At 40.2% G+C, this 22,924-nt stretch overlaps 1 protein-coding gene across 1 annotated transcript in view; it reads right to left on the bottom strand.

Annotated features, from left to right (window-relative positions):
* The window catches only part of LOC148525217 (mucin-5B-like), a 239,013-nt gene that overhangs the window by 5,132 nt on the left and 210,957 nt on the right, over positions 1-22,924 (bottom strand). Inside the window, exon 23 of the mRNA XM_088471027.1 lies at positions 2,327-2,370. Within this exon, the coding sequence (XP_088327153.1) occupies positions 2,327-2,370 (44 nt within the window). The remainder of the gene's footprint in view (positions 1-2,326; positions 2,371-22,924) is intronic.

Here is a 22,924-nt window from a genome sequence, read left to right as displayed (position 1 = left end):
GATCTTTTCTTGGACTCCTGCCAGATCCCAGCTGTGCCTGTGGATTGCTGTGGACTTTGTTATATTCCAGTTGAACTTCTGATGTCAGTCACCCATTGCCCAGCATTCCTATTGCCTAAGTATTGCTTATTGCTCCATCACTGCAGTTTCACCATTTTGCTGCACCATTTACTTTGCCTGTTGTCTTTCTGTTCCTGTGGGTATTGAACTCATCCTTGTTATAGTTGTCAACTGCACCATTACAGTGTCATCTCTGCATCACAGAGTGCTCAACCCCGCTCCGAACCCTAGCCACACCACAGAGCCCAACCCTGCTACAATCTTCTCCACATCACGGAGCTCAACCCCGCTCCGAACCCTAGCCACACCACAGGGCCCAAGCCTGCTACAATCTTCTCCACATCACGGGGCTCAACCCCGCTACAATCTTCTCTGCATCACAGGACTCAACCCCGCTACAATCTTCTCTGCATCACGGGGCTCAACCCCGCTACAATCTTCTCCGCATCACAGGGCTCAACCCCGCTACAATCCTGTCTGCATCATGGGGCTCAACCCCGCTCCGAACTCTAGCCATGCCGCAGGGCTCAACCCTGTCCTGGAATCTCATCGTCTTACAGGGCTTAACCCTGCTCCGACTTCACTACCCCACAAGGCTCAAGTTTGCTTCATCTCTCACTGCACCACAGGGCTCGGCCCTGTCCCAGAACTATATTATTCTGCAGGGCCCGCTCTGCTCCAGATTTCCATTACTGCAGGGTTCTACCCTGGCAAAGGTCCTCAGTGTCATCCTGAGGTGTTGGTCTCATTCTGGACTCGGGGTTCCCTACCACGTTAGTTAAAGACTGCATATATATATTTGGGGATTCTCTCCTATACTTATTATTACATATGTGAACCTCTGTGCTGTTTGAGACTTTATTTGAGACCTTGCTGATTATTATTCTTTTGTGAATACATTGTATTTTACTTTTATCCTGTGCTACTTTTATGGAAAGGTCATTCCTAGACCACCCCAGTTTATTGTGCCTAGTAGGCCTGCCTCCCTCCAGGAGTCTCAAGTGTCGGCAGCCGTGGCACCTTTGAATGTACCCCCACTTTGTATTACTTGATCATTGTTTTATGTTTTTATTTGTCCACATGATTGTGAGTTTTTACTAGTGGAATAAACATTTGTATATTAATCAGCTTCGTTTAAGACCTTTCACAAGGTTGTTCATGAGCTTTAAACTTTTATAAGGCTCAGCACCATTCACTATACTTATCCTTTTTACTAAGAATTTATAAAAGATTGCCTCTAGACTGTGACATTGAATGTAGTGAATGTTAATAATAGGTACAAATAGCTCAGAAACCAATCTATGCATTTATCTCAAGTATTTAACTAAACATATTACATTAAGTATACAGTATATCTTCCTGGCTCAAATGAAGGGGAGAAGTAGAGCATGAAATTAAGCTGCTAAAGCTCCTTTACATAGAACATTTAATAATAATAATAATAATAATAATAATAATAATAATAATAATAATAATAATAATCTTTATTATTTCATTTAAAAAATAAAACTTTATGTAAAACAATGTCAGACAAGATATAAAAAATAAATGTATTCATCTTATCAAAATAAATCTTTTAACAAAAACATTTTTCAGTTTTTATCAGCCACTGTTTATTACTGCCCATTTTATTCTCTTTTCAAGGTATTCAAATTCCCACTAGGGTAAGGTTGGGTATACATCTAAACGATGGCCAATCTTGCCAATGGTCAAGACAAATTCCCTTAGCCCTGGACCATTCAAGATTGCCCCTACAAACTATGAGATTTAATAAATGACGGATTGATACCTCACTCCGTCCTTCATTAAACTGCACAGCCCCACATACGATATCATCTGATTGGCCATGCAGCATGACCAACCAGAAGATCTCATATGCGACCAGCGGGAGTGCACAATTGTGGGTATTCACTAAATTATATTCACAATTTGCCAGTCAAATGTACAATTGTGAAGATATCATTCTAGTCTGTACCTGGCCTAGATGTTTTGCTTTAGAACATCTTCTACAGACTTGACTTAAAAATCCATATTCCCAACTGTCCAGATTTAATAAGGAAAATCATGGTTCTAGGGCCCTGTCCCCCATCCAGCTTGCAAAACAGTAAAATACTCAAGATAGTTTAACTTTGGGGCACTGTATCAGAAAGTGGTGGTGTTCTGATTGCAAGTTCCCCTTCTATTTATGAGCATAATACAAAAATATGAAAAGTAAATTAACTATAAACTAAATGTTACATTTCACAAATATATTCTAGAAACTAACCTTCAACATGGTCTGTGCACTGTATGCCATCCATTGTGCAATTACTGTGAGGAGAAATATAAATAAATTAACACAATTCATATATAACAAACCTCTTCTAGCAACTAAAATCTTAAGAGTATTTGAATATATGAACTGTATACAGGTTCTAACAACAGTGTGATATACAGCAGGTAAAATAAGTATTGAACACATCAACATTTTTCTCAGTAAATATATTTCTAATGGTGCTATTGTAATGACATTTTCATCAAATGTAAGCAACAACCCATGCAATCCAAGCATGCAAAGAAATCAAACCATAGATGTCCATACATTAAGTTATGTGTAATAATGTGAAATAACACAGGGAAAAAGTATTGAACATGCTTACTGAAATTTATTCACTACTTCGTACAAAAACCTTTGTTGGTAATGACAGCTTGAAGATGCCTCCTGTATGGAGAAACTGGTTGCATGCATTGCTCAGGTGTGATTTTGGCCCACTCTTCCACAGTCTTCAAATCTTGAAGACTGTGAGCGCTCGCAAGCGGGTCGATGTTGGCCCAGTGCGTATGCGCACAACAGACCCAGCTCCATCGTGCCCATGCGCGAGACCTGGATAGTGACGGCCAAGCCGTCGCTATGGGTCTCGTACCAAAGGGGGTGTGCTGTCGATGGTGAGTGACAGCACGCCTCCTTTGATGGGCATGCCGGGGGCATGGCTACAAAGACAGTGGCATTCCTATGGGAACGCCTACCATCTGGGTCCCACCCCACTGACATCACAAGTGGTGATGTCAGTGGGGTGGGATAGAGCCAAAAGCAATCCAGGGCTTGCGGCAGCGAAACCCTACCACAAGGGTCTCATCACAATCCCAATGGTCGCGATGGTCTTGACCATCACAACCATCTTTTTGGCTGCTCGCTATAGCTGTGGGTGGTCACCCACAGCTATGCGAGCGGCCAGGAGACCACTCTGAAAAAAGAGAAGGACGGCCCTGATTCAGAGCGAGCGTCCGGCTCTGAATCAGGGCCTCTGATCTTTAGTTCCTTCCATAGATTTTCAATTGGTTCAAGTCAGGTGATTGGCTGGGCCATTCCAGCAGCTTTATTTTCTTTCTCTGTAATCTATTGAGAGTGTCCTTGGCTGTGTGTTTGGGATTATTGTCTTGCTGAAATGTCCACCCCTATTTCATCTTCAGCATCCTGGTAGATGGCAGCAGATTAACATCAAGAATGTCTCGGTACATTTTTCCATTCATCCATCCTTAAATCATATGAAGTATGCCAGTACTGTATGCTGAAAAACAGTCCCACACCATGATGTTTCCACCTCCAAACTTCACTTTTGTTATGTTGTTTTTGGGGTGCTGTGCAGTGCCATTTCTCATCCAAACATGGTGAGTATTATGGCATCCAAAGAGTTAAATTTTGGTCTCATCTGACCAGACTATATTCTTCCAGTATTTCACAGGCTTGTCCAAATGTTGTGCAGCAAACTTTAAATGAGCTTCAACATGATTTTTTTCAGCAATTGAGTCTTGAGAGGGGAGCGTGCATACAGGATATGGCGGTTGAGTGCATTACTTATTGTTGTATTTGAAACAATTGTACCTAATAATAGCAGGTGTTTCGGAAGCTGTCCACAAGTGGTCCTTGGCTCTTTAGACAACTCTTCTGATAATTATTTTCACTCCTCTGTCAGAAATCTTGTGTGGAGCACCTGGTCATGGCCGGTTTATGGTGAAATTATGTTCTTTCCACTTCCAAATTATGGCCCCAACAGTGCTCACTGGAACAGTCATAAGTTTAGAAATCCTTCTGTATCCAATGCCATCAGTATGTTTTGCAACAAGAAGGTTGTGAAGGTCTTGAGAGAGCTCTTTGCTTTTACCCATCATGAGATGTTTCTTTTGTGACACCTTGGTATTGAGACACCTTTTTATAGGCCATCAGTTGTGACTGAACCAGCTTATATTAATTTTCACTTACAAGGGGCATGATTGCTTTCTAATTACTGATGGATTTCAGATGGTGTCTTGGCATTCCATGCCTTTTTGCACCTCCCTTTCTTTATTTTTTTCCATCAATAGTTTTTACTGAAGTTTTGTTCCATTGTGGGCAGCACAGACTGTGTAATGGTTAGTGTTGCTACCTCACAGCACTGAGGTCATGGGTTCAATTCTCACTATGGCCCTAACTGTGTGGAGTTTGTATATTCTCCCTGTGTTTGCGTGGGTTTCCTCCGGGTACTCTGGTTTCCTCCCACACTCTGAAAATATACTGGTAAGTTAATTGGCTCCCAACAAAATTAACCCTAGTGTGTGTGTGTGCGTGTACATGTGATATGGAATATAGATTGTAAGCTCCACTAGGGCAGGGACAGATGTGAATGGTAAGATATTCTCTGTAAAGCTCTGCGGAATATGTGTGCGCTATATAAATAATAATAAATAAATAATTAACAACATGGAAAGGGAAAGATACAGAAAAAAGAAAACAGGATGGGAGGGGGGGGAGGAATCAGTGAGTACTGTCAATATAATAAACCTCTTGATTACATTGTATTGGACAAACATTTAACATATTCACAATTCCGCAAAAAAAAAATATTATAAAATAATAGAATAATAACATAGTAAGAAGGGCATCAAAGCATCAAACCCCCAATACCAACATTTTACCCAACATAGAAATAGTTATACAAAAATAAAAATAACATTCCCATAATAAAAATAGAATCTAGCGGTAAATTTCTTCCCATTGATGGGGGGTGAGTTCAACTTGTAAATCTGTTTCCCACTGTATTTGTGCAGGGGATTTAGTAAGGGTCTTGTCTTATATATATATAGGGAATACCAAAATCTTATAGCACCTCTAACATTACCTGAGGGGGGTAAAGCCAGTGAACCCGAAGTTCAAAGCACATCAGAGACCCAGTGACTAATACGCATATAAGTAAAGAATTTGCTTGAGAGTAAATTATATTGTGTCTGTAAATGCGAAAAGGGACACATAGAATTATTACATAGTATTTCGGCTATTGTGTTTATACCTCTAGAGCTCCATGCTGGTATCTGCAAATCTTGAATTAGGTGGGAAAGGGCCAAAATAGAGAAATTATGGGTAGGTAGAATTATACAACGTGAGATTCCTATAGTAGCATCCCATGCTGTAAGGGAATCTATTATTGCTCTTTGGGAGTCTATCAAAGATGGATGAGATTGTCTAGGAGTCCAAATCATTTCTTTTAAAGAGAACTGAGGAAACAAAGCTCTCTCTAAATCAACCCAAGGTTTTGAGTTGACCGGAAGAGCCCTGTCGCTAATCTGGGCTACTTAGCATGCATTATGATAGGATAAAAGATCCGGGACATCAAGGCCACCTCGATGCCTGTGACGCGTTAAGCATCTGTAAGCTATTCATAGAGTTTTACCTTTCAAAATATACTGTAGGATAAGTCTATGTATTTGAGCTATATAGCACTGTGGTACAAAGTAAGGGATCCTGCGGAACAGACACATTAACTTGGGTAGAACCATCATCTTGAACGCTGCCAATCTACCCAGCCAAGAGACTTCAAAACTCATCCAACTCTTTAAAAGATCAGCAACATGTATTATAATGGGAGAAAAATTAATCTCTGCAAATTTAGAGACTTTATTTGGAATATGGATACCAAGGTATAAAAGGGATTCTTTCTTCCATTGATATTTATACACATTTTGAAGATGAGTAAGTGTCTCTTGTGATAAATGGAAGGGTAATGCCTCTGTCTTGATGGTATTCAATTTGTAGAAAGATGCATTGCTGTATCTATCTATAATCTCATGTAAAACAGGCAAAGAAGTCTCCGGGCAGGTAACAAATATTAAAACATCGTCGGCAAATAAACATAGTTTGTGTGACATGGAGGTTGCAAGAATTCCTGGGAAACATGAAATATCTCAGATAGAAGTGGCAAAGGGCTCGATGGCTAACACATACATTAACGGGGAAAGGGGGCAACCCTGTCTTGTACCATTAAAAATAGAAAACGGAGAAGATAAGAAACCATTACTCAATACTTTGGCAGTCTTGTTACTATATAGAGCTGATATAGAAGAGAGGAGGGCTCCCTGAAATCCGAATTTCGTTAATGTAGCTATAAGAAGTTGCCTATGCAGGCGTTCAAATGCCTTCTTGGCGTCTAATGAAAGCAAAAGGGCTTCCCGTTTTCCCTTAACTAGTACAATTACACAAATTGAGCCCATGAGTATTTAGTGAATAAAATTTAGCCATTTGGAATCAGAGAAGGCCACTCATTTGCAAAAACAGATTTTGCAGCATATCTAGATTCCTAAAGATTGACAAACAAGAACAAGGAAAGGACAAAAAAACAACAAAAAAACACTAAGGAGAACATACATTAAAAATAAATAAACTGAATTAGCCCAAAAATCGGGGCTAGAATGTTTGCCGGAAAGAAAAAATAACGTTAAAACAAAAAACATCGGGGGAAAGTGGCCCAGCATGTTTAGACACTATAATGAAAAAAGTACAGAGCTGGAATGTGAGCAGAGTTTCAGTTATACCTATCACAGGAATACCAGCTTATATAACCTTACAATAGTCACTACCTCACAAAATAGAAATAAACGTCTAGTTTAGAAAAAAAATATTTCTTAAGATTGAGAATTTCCTGCTGCCTAGTAAACCATACCAGTGGGAGCCTCATATAGTTTTGTACAAAAAAAGAAAACATGTACACCAGTATCAAAAGAAAAAAAAGAATTATGAAATATAAACAGTAATTATAATATAAGATTCACCTGAACATTTTTATTAGGCAATAAAGATAACCAATAGATGAGTTCTTAAACTTACATAGTGCAAATATTAGGAGAGCTACAACAGTTCTAGAAAAGTACAAAACTCAGCAGGGAAACCTTCAAAAGAATACACATAATCTCACGTGCATACGATCAATTTGGTGCAGCGTTTTTGAAGATCTAGATATGCCTGTTGTTATAGGTATATCCCATTCTGCCAGCAGTTTAATAACAGCTTCCACTAAAGAAATAACATACAAAGAGGATTCGTAATGAACTAGCAGCTTAACCCGGGAAACCCCAGCAGTAGGGAATCTCATAGTCCCGAAGTGCTGCCGTGATAGCATGATACGAACGTCTCTAGGCCAACGTGTGGGCCGATAGATCTGGAAATATCTGTAAACCTCCCAAGGTATCAGAGCCTTCTGCTTGTCTAGCAGCTTTCAGGATCTGTTCTTTAATATGGAAAAAGTGGATTCTCATCAGCATGTCTCAAGGGAAATTATTTGTGCTTATCTTGGCTTGGGCAGATGATGAACTCGGTCTATAAGTAAATCCTGTGCAGAAGCCGAAGGCAGGAGCTTTTGGAATAGTTTGGTCACATATTCTTGTAACTCTGCAGGAGCGACTGAATCAGGGATGCCCCTACTTTGACATTGTTCCATCTTGATCTGTCCTCTAGATCGGCCACTTTTTCATGGATGTTTGATACTTCAGTTTGCAGCTCAGCATGAGCAGTAAGCCGGTCATTATGCGAGGGAACTAATTCACCCATCTTTCCCTCCAGATGGTCCATACGGCCACCGAGACTGAGAAGCTCTGTTCTGAGTGATTGCACTGAGGATTCTACTCCAGTGAGAATATCAGTGCGAAATGCTGCAAACATCTGGAACATCAAATGAGTAGTTATAGGAGCTTAGGTATCCAAGTCCAGTCCCAAGTCAGCCGGTGACGTGAGTCCCTTACAGAGTGAAGCAACAGGCGTCAGGGTGGTCTTCAGTGATGAAGGAGTAAATGATTTCTGTTTATTCGAGGATGAGTTGGGAAATTGTACAGGAGATGGTAATCACTGTATTTTAACCTCCACATTTAGGTGACATTATAATTCTGGATATACTTAATATAAAATATTAAAGACAGGGGTAGGAGATATTTGGCACTGGGTAGTGATCTGATAAACAGTCTCGTAAGGGTTAACGCATGGGTGAAGGTGTCTCATCCCTAAAAGAGAAGCATGCTAAGGGAAAACTTTATAGCTCCAAGACAAGTTCTTGCAGAACTGACACTATAGAAGCATGGTATAGTAATAGGAAATCTTCCTCATGCGGTAATAGGCACTAGGTAGATAAACAGCGTAAACTGTAATAGGTTAATTGTCAATGATCCAGAAACAAAAACATATACAGCTCATGTATAAGAGGTGGCCGACTCTGTGCAGGGAAAGAACTGTTGAACAATAATGGTTAAAGCTGTGCAAGGTCAAAGCTGGAGCTCTCATCAGCAGTGAAAGAGAGGATACCAAGGCCCCTGGAGACAATCTATGCAGGCCAAAAGCTTGTGACAGAGTACCTTAACTTTGATCCACCATGTTCCTGCAGCACTGTAGCAGCAGGGATCACTGTCTCCCATCCAAGATGGTGGCCAGCCGGGGACGCTGTGAAGACAGGACTCCCAAGCACATGGAGCTGTCCCCTGTGGTAGCAGTGGAGTCACTCTGGTAAGCAGGATCTGGGAGTGTGGCGGCTAGTGCTCCCGAGGCTCAAGTAGCTTCCGGCGGTCTCGCGGGCACCTCCATGTACAGCCATGACAGAGGTCGTGCACTTTAGCCCGTGGCTTCTGGAAGTGTTCAGGCCCGGAGTATAGGTCTCTCAACTGAGCCGTCTGTCGAAGCTGGATGATTGGCTGAGACCAGATCTTAAAATTAATATCGAGCGACACCATTTTAAGGTTGCCTCTGACGGCGCCATCTTGCGTCGTCAGCATGAAATCATGGTGTGTGATGCTAATATGCTATTATTAGCATTGTGTGATCGCATTACCACTGCATACTGTTTAAAACCCAATCATACCCCAAATGCATGGATACACATATAAATATATATATTTAAAGACTTTATATATTCAATGATGACAGACTTGTCTTGTAGACATGTTTGTGACAAATAATCAAGAATACACAAAGATACTGTGAGTGTTTCTTCAAGTATATACACAGTATGTCTGTGGCAATTGAAATATAACCCAGACACTGATATGCACAATTGAAGTGTCCTAAATGTAGATTAATAAACAATTGCCAGACATGTAGCTATTGTTAACAAATAATCAATGCTGATGTATTTAAGTTGTATTAGAGGAGCCTTTTGTTAAAATTATCAGATTGTTTGCCTAGGTTTGCTCCATCCATGAACAAGACAAAACCCCATTTTCTGGCATTCCGTTAGTCCAGACAAAAGTAAAATAAATAATGACCGGTTTGAGGATATATGCATGTGAATGTGTGTATGTATGTATATATATATATATATATATATATATGTATGTATGTATATATGTATGTATGTGTATATGTGCAAATATATACACTTAAACAATTACATGGGTATCCGCAATGCGTGCAAACATATACAGTTGCAATTATAAAAAGAAACACACAGCACACTTTTTTCCTCTGCATGAAAACACACAACGCATACTTACATATAATCATAAATATACACACACTCATAAAAGGTTCCTGCACATTATGGTTTATATTAAAGTTATTAATTATGATATAAAATGCATGTAATTAATATTTATGATATACAATATGATAAACATGGCATGTTTGGTACTAAACTGACACACTGTTTATTTCCAGATATCTGAACCTATCAGCGAGGGAGTTGCATCTTGCGTTCGATGGTTATGGAATATAGGAAATTATTGGTTAGAATGTGTACACTGTAATGTAGTGTCTATATCTAATATAAATCAATTAAAGAATGACAATGTAATCTGGAGAATTGGGACATACCAGTAGTGAACTGCCCTATGAACTAAAGCATACTACAAAGACCAAGAGCAAGAACCAATGGAATTATGTTTGCCTGTCTACAATGTTGTTATCATGATCTGTTAGGGTATATAGCATTTGTCCCGATCCCAGTTTGTAGTCATTCTCTGGGATGACCACAGACCTCTGGCTTGATGACTGTAACTGGGACCGGTACGCTTGCGTATGTATTGACTATACCTTGTGATTGTATAATTTGTTTGTGCTAATTGTATTTAGATCACAGCGTGTAACTATCTGCTTTTTGGTGAATAATATCTTTTTGTGCTTTGGAACCACAATCAAAGTCTGGAGAGCAATTATTTCTTGTGCGACTCATAGCGCTATTTAGCGACATTTAGAGTGTATAGATAGGTAGGAATCAATACGTCCTTCGTGACAGCGGCCACACGGGAGGGAAGAGCCAGGAATGCGAGAGGGAGGTGAGCACCCCTGAAGTGGAAACAGGGGGAGAAATCTCCCGAATTAACCATCTGGAGCTGCAGTTCCACGGAGCTGGGAAAAAGCACGTCTTCCCATCATGCTGTCCAGGCCACGCCCCTGCACTTCCCTTTCATTTTGTGTTCAATACTTTTTCCCAGTGTCATTTCACAATATTAAGCATAACTTAATTTATGGACATCTATGGTTTGATTTGTTTACTTGTGTGGATTGCATGGGTTGTTACTGACATTTGGTGAAAATTTAATTACAATAGCCCCATTACAAATATATTTACTGAGAAAAATGTTGACATGTTCAATACTTATTTTACCTGCTGTGTCTATATACCTATCTAACTATCTGTCTATCTATCTTATATATATATATATATATATATATATATATATATAAATATTAGGGATGTGCAGGCTCGGTTCTACTCGGTTCCGTTCGGTTCTTTTTACCGGATCTTATTGGGTTTCAGCTGTCACGAGTTTTGGATAGCCAATAAGATTCGGTAAAAAGAACCGAACGGAACCGAGTAGAACCGAGCCTGCACATCCCTAATAAATATATATATATATTGATTCCAGCTCTCTCAATAAAAAAAAAGAAATGGGACCCGGTGCCCCCACAATCTGCTTACTTACAGAACCCCAAAGGTGCAACACTCAGGTGCAAAGAATAAAGTCCACACATGTGAAGTATGTATCAACATTTCAGTTTATATGTTAAACTGTCTTCAGAAAGTAAAGATATACAAATCAACTTACCTTAATACACATGGCAATGGCATGATATATTCCCAGAAATATCAACATAATAATGGTGCCAGTGCCCAACAAGATGGTTTGACTGGCATGTAAGTAGCTGCAATAATGGGTGTGTAGTTTGGTCCCCCCTTGACATACATATATAGACCCCCAATGGTGCAGCATTCAGGCGCAAAGAATAAAGTCCAAACATGTGGAGAATGCATCAACATTTCAGTTTACAGTATATGTCAAACTGTCTTCAGGATGTAAAGAAATACAAATTATCTTATCTTATTACACCCCACCACCTATCACCATATGCAACTCAGCAAATTCTGTGTACCGGCCAGAGCGCATGGTTGTGGCAACACCGGCACTTCCCACTGACGTCCACATGTTCCTCTGGGAGGCGAGCATGACATGACATATCATTAGAATACCCATTACCAAACAACCATATACAATAATGAACAAATTGTCCGGAAATAACAATCACAAATAAATAAACATCACAGCTGATATATAATGTATAAATGTTACCAAATATATTTATGCAGAATTAAAGGTAGGTACAGTATATGATGTATTGACAGATTCAAATGATAATTAAATTAGTTTGCTGCTCAGGTTCTTATATAGTTCACTATTCAATGCTAAAATGCCTCATATATAGCAACATATAAAATATTCACCTATATCAATATATAGTCATAGCAGTGTAGATTTAATAAAGTGCAACTGGCCGAATAAAGGTAATGTATTAACAAACTGGAACATCACCCTAGAATAAATCAGCATATCATCTCTATCAATAGCAACATAATATACAGTAGCATATACATGGTCCTATAACCAAATGAAGTGCAATATGCAAAACAGAGTTTGCTTTGTTATTATATAGTATAATGTATATTGTAAGGTATTTAAAATTACTTGACCAACAGATATTATATACTAAGGTGTCCAGTAAGAAAACCTCGTAATAATATTGAAGCAGCATATTCTCTATGAATACCTATAAGTCGCTATTCAGAGCTGCAAGTCGCTAAAGAAAGAATTGCTTTCCAGTCCAATCATGTGGTTCCAAAGCACAAAAAGTTATTTATGTAAAAAGGGGTAACACGATGTGAGATTTAACAATTAGAGTTAAAAGCAATGAAAATAGTACAGCCCTATTATTACACGTGCGCCCTGGTCCCAGTATACAGTCATCAATCCAGATGTCTGCCGTCGCAAGAAGATACCTGTACACTGAGGTCAGCACAGAGCTTATATACCTTACACGTTTCAGAGTTAACAAAGAGACAAATTTACAGGTTCTTATTGGTTCTTGCTTCTGGTCAATCTGGTCATTGGTCAGTTCATACGGTGTCATCAGGTGTATGGCTCAATCTTCCAATGGTCACATTGTGTAGTTTCCCGCCGAACAACTGGTTAAAACTGGCTACAACACTGTATACAAGTTATAACATTTTATTCACTAACTCCCTATCATCCATAAATAGCGGACGCATGATGCGACTTCTTTGCCGATAGAAACGGATGTCTGCAAATAAACAGGGATTTAGTATGATACCAAACATGACATGGCCACTGTATTCTGAACCTTAGATCTCCTTTAAGTACATATTATACCATAATTATTAGCTAACAAATACCTTTAATAACTTTGGTTATTAACTATATGTGGGAACCATTTTATATGTATGTGTTCGCATATGTGTGTCTGTGTATTGAAATAGCAAATATGTGTCAGTATGTATTTGAATATGCATATGAGCGTCTATGTGTATGTATATGAATATACATACGAACATCTATGTATATATATATATATATATATATATATGTGTGTGTGTGCGCGTTATGTGCGTCAGTTTCTGTGTATTATGGATTCGCATTTGTGCGCATTGGATTGCACCAATGCAAAGTAGCATCCTAGTAACACATCATCAGACCATAGATGACTATATCATCAGATAATAATTGTACAGCGATCATACCCAATTATTTGACTTTGACAGTCCACCCTTTGATAGCAAACATAGAACTATCACCTTCTATTCTTAACCTACTTAGTCATGCATAATAAATTATTATCTAATGTTCTATATGGTATGACACAATTTGGTAATTGAAACATCAATAATGCGCTTCAAGAAAGGGTAAAACAACCCATATATGCACTCAGCGGATTTATAGGGAACCATTGGTAGGATGTAGGACCTCATCGAACCTATAAAGGAAGTTTGGGGGATTTAAGACTACATGACCAAGCCTATTCACATGTTATTATCTGATGGTACATTCAATTTCAGGATTGTAATGCAGTTCTTCATCAACCTTAGTACCTATACCACCACCACTCACCACCATCATGATCTCATCTTCACGATTTACCTTGGTGGTACATTTTCCACACTTTAATACAGTAAGAACACATCTGACACATAAACCAATTACTAAAATGACAACAAGTAAAAGAATAAGGAGCTTACCTACACTAGCAATCGTTTCCTGGGCCCACTGCCCTAGGCCGGAGAACCATTTTATAGGGTTTAACCACGAGAACCATTTCTCAAACTCTTCCTTTCTCTTATACAAGGAAGTATTATGGCCCTTCCAAAATTCCCACTTCAGTTGTAGGATTTCATCCATTCTCCGTTCAATCACCTCTTGGTGGTCATTAGTATTATTGGTGATGTATATGCAACACTTGACACCAAATTGGGTGGCAAAAGTCACACAATATCCACCAGTAATAGCTGTTAGGTAGTTTAACACTAGCCTATGTTGTTCCAATTCCTTTTTATAAGCCTGAATCTCCTTACCTGTATACCTGAAAGTGTCATCATACATCTCGGTGATGTTGTCTATTAATTTAGCCAGGTCTTGGATGTATCTAAAATTTTAAGTTCCCTGAGTGATCCTGGTGGGATCTAATGCTACCAAAATTTGGAAGCCAGCTGTTTCACTAATCAACTGTGTGGCTATATGTTCTTCACCAGGGATCATATTTCTTTTGTCACAATGTTCATACTGTGTGTGTATGTATGGGGGTGGTGCGGTTTTATGGATACTAATCATTTCATCATGTGGTAGTACCCTTCCAAGATAACATAAACCTTCAGAGCTCGGAGAGAACCACTTGTACGCTTTCCTTCCACATATGAGTTACACATCATCCGGGAGAACATAAGGAACAGAATGCATCATTATCATTGAACACATTATTCTGACAAAGAATCCTGTCCCCATTTCCCCCATTTGATTGGTACATGTTACTGGTTGTATAATATATGCACAGTACCCTAATGATACTCTGCCAACCATTACTGTATCGTATCTATGTGTGTGCCTATACCGGTAGTATCTCCCGTTTGCAATAATTCTGCATACAAGTTCAGAATCGATAGGCTCATTATCAGCTCGGTGTGAATAGGTCATTGTCTAATTGTTACAGGTAACCTGCCAATTTCCTGGTTTCCTGAAATTTGTGATATTTAAGCATATCAGGGATCTATCTATCTGGTACTGGTGGAACTTGAGACTAGGGGGTCTAGATATATTATATTTCTTGTCTTTCCCCATGTAATTCAAGTACCTCTGCTAACTTTAATGGATATGGCACTAATCCCAAATTACTCTGTCCTTGAGGTACTTGTGAGCACACCCAACATTCAGTCTTGTTTAAGACCTTACCCACTAAGGAATAGTAACCCTCTAAAGGATGTTCGCCCAAATACAAATTACTCTTGGACTGGCATCGTTGGATGCATTTCTCAGCAACTAGGGACCCACAGTACTCACAAATACAATATTACTCAGACAATAATCCCTGTTATTGTCTCCAAGTTTCATGGCTAGCAAATCTCTTAACAATCCCTGAATTGAGTTTGACCTGATTGTTCTATTGCTCTCTCCTCCGACTCCACTCTACCGAAATCACTATCGGCCACCCTCTAAGTCATCTGTCCTCCATCACAGAAATAGGAAATCCTGAAACAAATAAGAATGAGTAGAACCCTGGAAAAAGAAGAAGACACAGAAACAGATTGCCACTCCATTGCTGGAATAGTAATCTGTACATGTCTCTGGCTTAGGTGTTTTCACTGCAGTCTCTAGTTCTCTCAGAACAAGCTCGCAATCAACAGATCCACTTTGTCTGTCTCGACTTTGCCTTGTACCTCCTTCAGGTGGCTGACCTTTCTGCAGTGAGTGGAATGGACTCAGGTATCTCTTTCTGCTACTTTCAAAGATGTGGTACTTGTCATCAACATCTGGTAAGGACCTTCCCACCGGTCTGTCAAACAACCTGAGCATAAGAAATTTCGGATCATAACATATTCTCCAGGTTCAACATCATGACAGTTTGTTTCTGGCATATCAGGTAACAGCAATTTCAGTTTCTGTTGCTGTTGTTTCAGCTGTCTACTCATTTTTACAAGATATCTCACAGTAACCTCATTATTACTCTTCAAATCGTCCTGTGAATTTATAATCAAATGAGGTTGCCTTCCAAACAGTATCTCAAAGGGGACAGATTAACAGGAGATCTGGGAGTGGTTCTGATGCTATGGAGGATGAGGGGTAAGGCTTCTGGCTATCCTAATCCAGTTTCAGCCATGATCTTACTTAGTTTATTCTTAAAGGTACCGTTCACTCTCTCCACCTTCACACTGGCCTGGGGTCGGTAGGGGGTGTGATGTCTACTATTGATTCCCATAAGCTTACACATTTTCTGGAAAACATCACCAGTAGAATGAGTACCCCTATCACTTTCTATGATTCTAGGGATACCGTATCTGCATTCAAACTCCTGAACAATCTTCTTAGCAGTAAAAACATCAGTCTTACTGGCAGCTGGATATGCCTCTACCCAATTAGGAAATACATCAGTACAAACTAATACATACTTGAGATTCCTGCAAGGTGGTAATTGAATGAAGTCAATTTGTATTACCTGAAAAGGACCATCTGTCGGAGGGATATGGGATGGCTTGGTTGGTATTGTCTTGCTGATATTTTTCCTCAAACAAGTCAGACAGGACATTGCTTTCTTTCCAGAAAAGCCTGGTGCACACCAATATGCTCTGACCAACTTGCACATACCTTCTTTTCCCAGGTGAGTCGGACTCCTGACCACATACCTTTGATCTCCAGACTGCCTTTTCTGTAGGGAATACAAATCTTGCATTTCAATTAATTTCTGTGTGCCTATTGTCTGGAAGACCATCACTTTGTTAGTTGTTATGTTTATGCGTAACCTTACTGCCCATTTGGCAGCTTCATCTGCTCTGTTATTGCCCATCGACACCCGGTCTTCTTCACATGTGTGGGCTTTGCATTTAATGACAGCTACTACTTTTTGTAACTGAATTGCTGTCAGAAGTCATTTTATGTGTTATGAATGTGCTACTGGTGTGCCTGCTGCTGTCATAAAGTTCCTAAGATGCCAAAGAGCCCCAAAATCATGTACTACAGTGAAGGCGTACCTAGAATCAGTGTATATGTTAGCTGATTTACCTTCTGCCAACTCACATGCTTTCGTTAATGCCACCAGTTCAGCCACCAGGGCTGAGGGCCTGATTCAGACCCGCTCGTGAGTGCATAGCTCTCGCAAGCAGGTCGATGGTCCTGCGTGTGCATGCACGAGACCTGGCCAGCCATGGTCCCTCCATCACTACGGGTCTCGCAACAAAGCAGGGTGGCTGTCAATTTTGATTGACAGCTTGCCCCATTTTGGAGGTGGGCAGGGGGGGTGGCTGGCCAAATGGAGGTGTTCCTGAAGGAATGTCTGCCATTTGGAGGTGGCCCCACTGACATCACGAGTGATGTCAGTAGTGAGCTTCCAGCTCTATTAGAGCCGAAAGCTTAGTGGAGCTAGCAGAAATGAGACCCTACCAAAAGGGTCTCGTTGCTAGCCCCGATGGTCGTGACCATCGTGACCATCACCTGGCCGCTCACTAAAGCTGTGGGTGGTCACCCACAGCTTAGGGAGCGGCCAGGAGGCCGTCTATAAAAAAATAGGGACGTCCTGATTCAGAGCGAGCACTCTCAAAGAGCATCCGAATCAGGCCCTGAGTGAGGTGGACCAAGTGGTTGAACTTCTACAACATCCTTGTCATTTACAATAGCATAACCTGTGCATAATTCTCCTGTGTCTGTCTGTCTATGACAACTCCCATCCATGTAAAACGTCAAATCTATATCTTCTAATGGTGTGTCACGTATGTCTGGTTTTGCAGTAAAGGTCTGATTCAAATATTCCATACAATCATGTGTATCATCATACCTGCAAAACTCACCTTCAACCAGAAACTCACCTCCTTCCACCCTTTGTGCATCTTGAGGCACATATCGTAATTACGTTGCTGGATTTAATGTATTGCACCATTTAACGGTAATATTTGCAGGTGCCATTGGAGCTAGTTCCCATTTTGTGAACCTTGCTGAAGAGACATGTCTGGTTTGGGCAGAATTTAAAAAAGCAGATACTGCATGCAGTGTATAGACAGTTGTAGTTGTGTAGTTGCAGCTACACTTCTTAAACACGTAGGGAGTGATCTTGCCACAGTGTCCAATTGTGCACTGTAGTATGCTACAGGTCTACTAGCATCACCATGTTTCTGTGTTTGGACACCTGGTGTGCAGCCATCAGCTTCCGTACAATATAACTCAAAGGGTTTTTCATAATCTAGTATTCCCAAGGCAGGTGCTCTTGTCAGACTATCCTTAAGGTTAAGGAAAGCCTGCTCTGCTTCCTCAGTGTGTATGACACGGTTGGGTTTTGAGGATGAAACTAAATCCTGCAATGGTAATGCCAAAATAGAAAACCTGGGATCCATGTCCTGCAGTATCCACACATGCCCAAGAAGGTACGGATTTGCTGCTGGTTTTGCGGTAGTGTCATGGTCTGTATGGCCTGAATTCTGTTCATTGTCAAGTGTCTTAGCCCCTGGTTTAGACAGTGTCCCAAGTATTTGACCTTAGTCTGGCATGGCTGTAATTTGTCCTTTGGAACCTTGTGCCCTGTTTGCGAGAGATGAAGCAACAACAGTTTAGTATCATTTAAACATGACTTAAACAAATCAGAACACAACAACAAATCATCTACATATTGAATGAGGACAGACCCATTGCTTGGTTGACAAGATTGCAAGCAGCCATGTAAGGCCTGAGAGAAAATACTGGCACTATCTATGAAACCCTGGGGCAATCATGTCCATGTGTATTGTACCCCTCTGTAGGAAAATGCAAATATATATTGACAGTCAGAGTGAAAAGGAACAGGGAAGAAAGCTGAATATAAATCAATGACTGTAAAATAGGTAGCAGATGGTGGAATCTGCATGAGGATGACAGTTGGATTGGGCAATATGGGGAATTGGTTTTCAACAATGTTGTTAACCCCCGTAAGATCCTGTACTAATCTATAGCCCCTCCCCCCAGTCTTCTTCACTGGAAAAATGACACTGTTGGCTGGACTAGCTGTACGATTTAAAATCCCTTGTTGCAATAACCTCGCAATTATGGGATACACCCCTAGCTCCACCTCAGGCTTTAATGGGTACTGAGGGATTTTTGGAGCCTGCCTACCACTCTTCAAGTTAACCATTACAGGGGCAACATTTTCCATCAATCCAGTGTCCTGTCCATCTTTGGTCCAGAGGGAACCTGGTATTTGCAATAACATTTCTTTTACTTGAGATGGACTTTGTTCTAGAATGGCAGAGTGCAACATTAACCTTTGTGGTGTGTCCAATATATGCTATACCTCATATGCAACCTTTTTCCAGTATATCTAGGAATATACCATCAGGGGTACAGTATATGACACATCCCATTTTACACAGCAAATCCCTTCCCAGCAGGTTAGTAGGAGCCACCGCTGCCAGGAGAAAGGAATAGTAACATCTGCAGATCGGGTTACAGGGTTATGCTGTACCCTCTCCGTTACTCCCATTGCTGGTATGGTCTTGTTGATTACCTGTAAATTAAATGGAGAAGTTATCACAGATCTGGTTGCCCCTGTATCTACAAGAAAAGTGTGTTTAGTACCAGATATATCAACTGTCATTGTAGGTTCTTCCCTAGTATTCTCAGTTAACCTGACTGGCTGTAGACTACAGGTATGACCTGACCCCCTAGCACTGACTATCATCCTCCCATAGAGCGTTTGCTGTCACTATGTGAGTGGGTAACCGTTGGAAATTTCCTGAATCTTGCGAGTGCCCTCTCTGAGTGTACCTAGGTGTTCCCTTCTTAGGTGGCCCCCATTTCTCAATTTACAATCCTTTCTTATGTGTCCCTCTTTATTACAATTAAAACACCTTACTGTATGACTTTGTTGCTGGTATGTGTTGTAGATATGTGACTGTGTAGGGAATCCCTCTAAAGCCTGAATGCTCACTGCCATTAACCTCTCACTCTGTGCCTCTTTCTTCCTGGAAATGTTCTTTTCATGTTTTATGGCAGATTCTCTAAGTGCATCTACAGTATTTCCTCTCCATTAGGTAGAGAGGTTTGCACCCTGATCTTTAGATTATCTTTGAGACCATCCATTAGTACCGTAACAGCTACCTCCTTGTGGTGTACATCATCTTTAATATCTGCTATCCCTGTGTACTGGGTTATTGTTAGCAGCACTCTGGCGAAATAATCTGCTGCAGATTCACTATCTTTTTGTTTAATAGTGAACATTTTTTATCCTCATCCATTAAGGATTCATCCTCCTCCAATACACAATCCTTAATAAACTTTTGTACATCAGTATTGGAAGGGAGACAGGCCCTTAACACCACTCACCAATCTTTATTAGTTGGCTCATGAGCATTACCTAAATCTTTAACAAATTTCAGACATTTGGCTAACTCTTTCCTAGGGTCTGGGAAGTCTGACATATTTGATAGTAATTCTGCTCTCATCCATGAACAATGCATTGCTACATTCCTGATGGGAACTATACCATCTTTGTCCGGTTTCTCTTTGGGAACTGCAATTGTACAGACAGGATGAATAGCTACCACATCACTATGTTCAGGATTATCAATTGGACTTATTGTTTCGGTACAATGGATGTTACCTCTTCTATTACGGTCTCCACTAGTCTCACCACTTTCAGCTGCTGCCCCTGCTGGTTGAATTGCTGCTTTTTCCTCTCTGTGGAACATCTAATATATTAACAGCATGTGTAATGGCTGAAATTACAGTAGGTTCATCATCTTCTACAATAACATTTTCCTTGAGGGGACTTAAATCAGGATATAAGTTACTTGTTATGATTTTTTTTATTTTTGGAATCGGCTGTACTTTCACCTGCAGCCACATATGGTGGCCAAGGTGCACATGCGCTATCTTCTTTATGCGCAGTAATGCTACCTTGCAGCGTGGGTACACTACCTGGCGGCATGTTGCTTTGCAGCATGAGTACGCTGGTTCGCGGCATGCTACTTTGTCACATGTGTATGCTATTTTGAGGCGTACCATTTTGAGGCACGCTATTTTGCCACGTGTTCCCCTCATGCAGCCACAACTTTAAACAATCATTATACTTTACTCTTTTCTTCAAAGATTTGACTAAACATACAGTATGTTGTCTCTAACATTACTTAGTACCTCTGAATCGAAACTGCCAACTTTGCGAAAGAGTTTCATACATCCTTTGGTCATCTTGACCCATATGTCGCAGTACGCTGTAGCATACTCGCCATACTTCACATTCATTATATACCTTGCCTATCCAATCGGCCCATTCATAAGCAGCTCTCTCTGGACCATCCCTAGCGACTGCTTAGCACCCATCTGGGACAGCACTTTCACTTCGACGGTAGACCAATTAAACAAGATGCGTCCACTCACTTCCACCCGTTGTTCACAACTGACCGCTAAGCGTTTCTTTTATCAGTGTTACACAACAAGGAAACAGAAAATAACCTATGCAATTATTCCGCTTTCCAGACAAATTATACCAAGCTTTGTCCGACCACTTCCTACTTTGAGTTACTCTCCACTGGTACTCCCACACAACCCAAGTCACAATCACAGTTCACACAACCATGCAGTCCGATCGCATTGCCCAGAGATGCTAACCTATCAATGATTACTATTGGGTGTGTCTGCTGAAAACCCCTTAGTTTTCGCTGAAAACAGAAATCCCCTGTTTTTGCTGCCAGTATACCTGCTGTATATATCTACTTGGTAGTAGTTGTGCCTCGTCAGACATCTACCAGGTCTCTCCTGTCTCACTCCGACTGTGCCAAGAAAAACCTTTTCCTTTTTTATTTTTCCTTTTCACATCACAAGCATACGTTCACATTCATTTCCCTTTGTTTTCTGGCCAGAAAAATGCTTTCCCTCGTGACAATGCCAATTCAGAGGTTTTAACAAGCGATACAAGTCTATCTATCAAAATGATTGCTTAAACATGTGGCAGTACTACAGGGAAGATGCATACGCTATTTGTGAATCACCTATTGCAGCGCAAAAGTGACAATAAAAGAAACAGACTTTTCTCTCTTGTCCCTGGATTCTAATCAGCACTCCTTTGATCACACAAAAATGGATATTCGGTTTCACAACACAGAGTACAAAACAGGCTTTAAACACTTTGCGTTCTTACCCATATATGATGCGTCCACCCTTTGTTGATGGATCGAAATCCGTATGATATGTATGATCTCCGGTAACGTGATATCAGTCACGAGCCCACATCTATGAATACCTATATATATATATTTACCTATATACCTGCTTTCCAGTCCAATTGTGTGGTTCCAAAGCACAAAAAGTTATTTATGTATAAAGGGGTAACACAATGTGAGATTTAACAATTTGAGTAAAAAGCAATGAAAATAGTACAGCCCGATACATACACATGCGCACTGGTCCCAGTATACAGTCATCAATCCAGACGTCTGCGGTCGCAAGAAGATACCTGTACACTGAGGTTAGCACACAGCTTATATACCTTACAGGTTTCACAGTTAACAAAGAGACAAATTGATAGGTTCTTGTTGGTTCTTTCTTCTCGTCAATCTGGTCATTGGTCAGTTCATTCTGTGTCATCAGGGGTATGGCTCAATCTTCCAATGGTCACATTGTGTAGTTTCCCGCCAAACAACTGGTTAAAACTGGCTACAACACTGCATACAAGTTATAACATTTTATTCAATAACTTCCTATCATCCATAACTAGCGGATGCATGATTTGACTTCTTTGCCGATAGAAATGGATGTCTGCAAATAAACAGGGATTTAGTATGATACAATCATGACATGTCCACTGTATTCTGAACCTTAGATCTCCTTTAAGTACATATTATACCATAATTATTAGCTAATAAATACCTTTAATAACTCTGGTTATTAACTATAATGTCTGGGAACCATTTTGTATGTATAAGTTCGCATATGTGTGTCTGTGCATTGAAATAGCAAATATGTGTCAGTATGTATGTGAATACGCATATGAGCGTCTATGTGTATGTATGTGAATATACATATGAATGCCTATATATATATATATATAAATATATATATATATATATATGAATGTGTGCGTTATGTG

The sequence above is a fragment of the Taudactylus pleione genome, unplaced genomic scaffold (genome assembly GCF_031769625.1).
Source record: "Taudactylus pleione unplaced genomic scaffold, aTauple2 ptg000109l, whole genome shotgun sequence".
NCBI lineage: Eukaryota > Metazoa > Chordata > Amphibia > Anura > Myobatrachidae > Taudactylus > Taudactylus pleione.
This window is presented reverse-complemented; position numbering and strand designations above follow the sequence as displayed.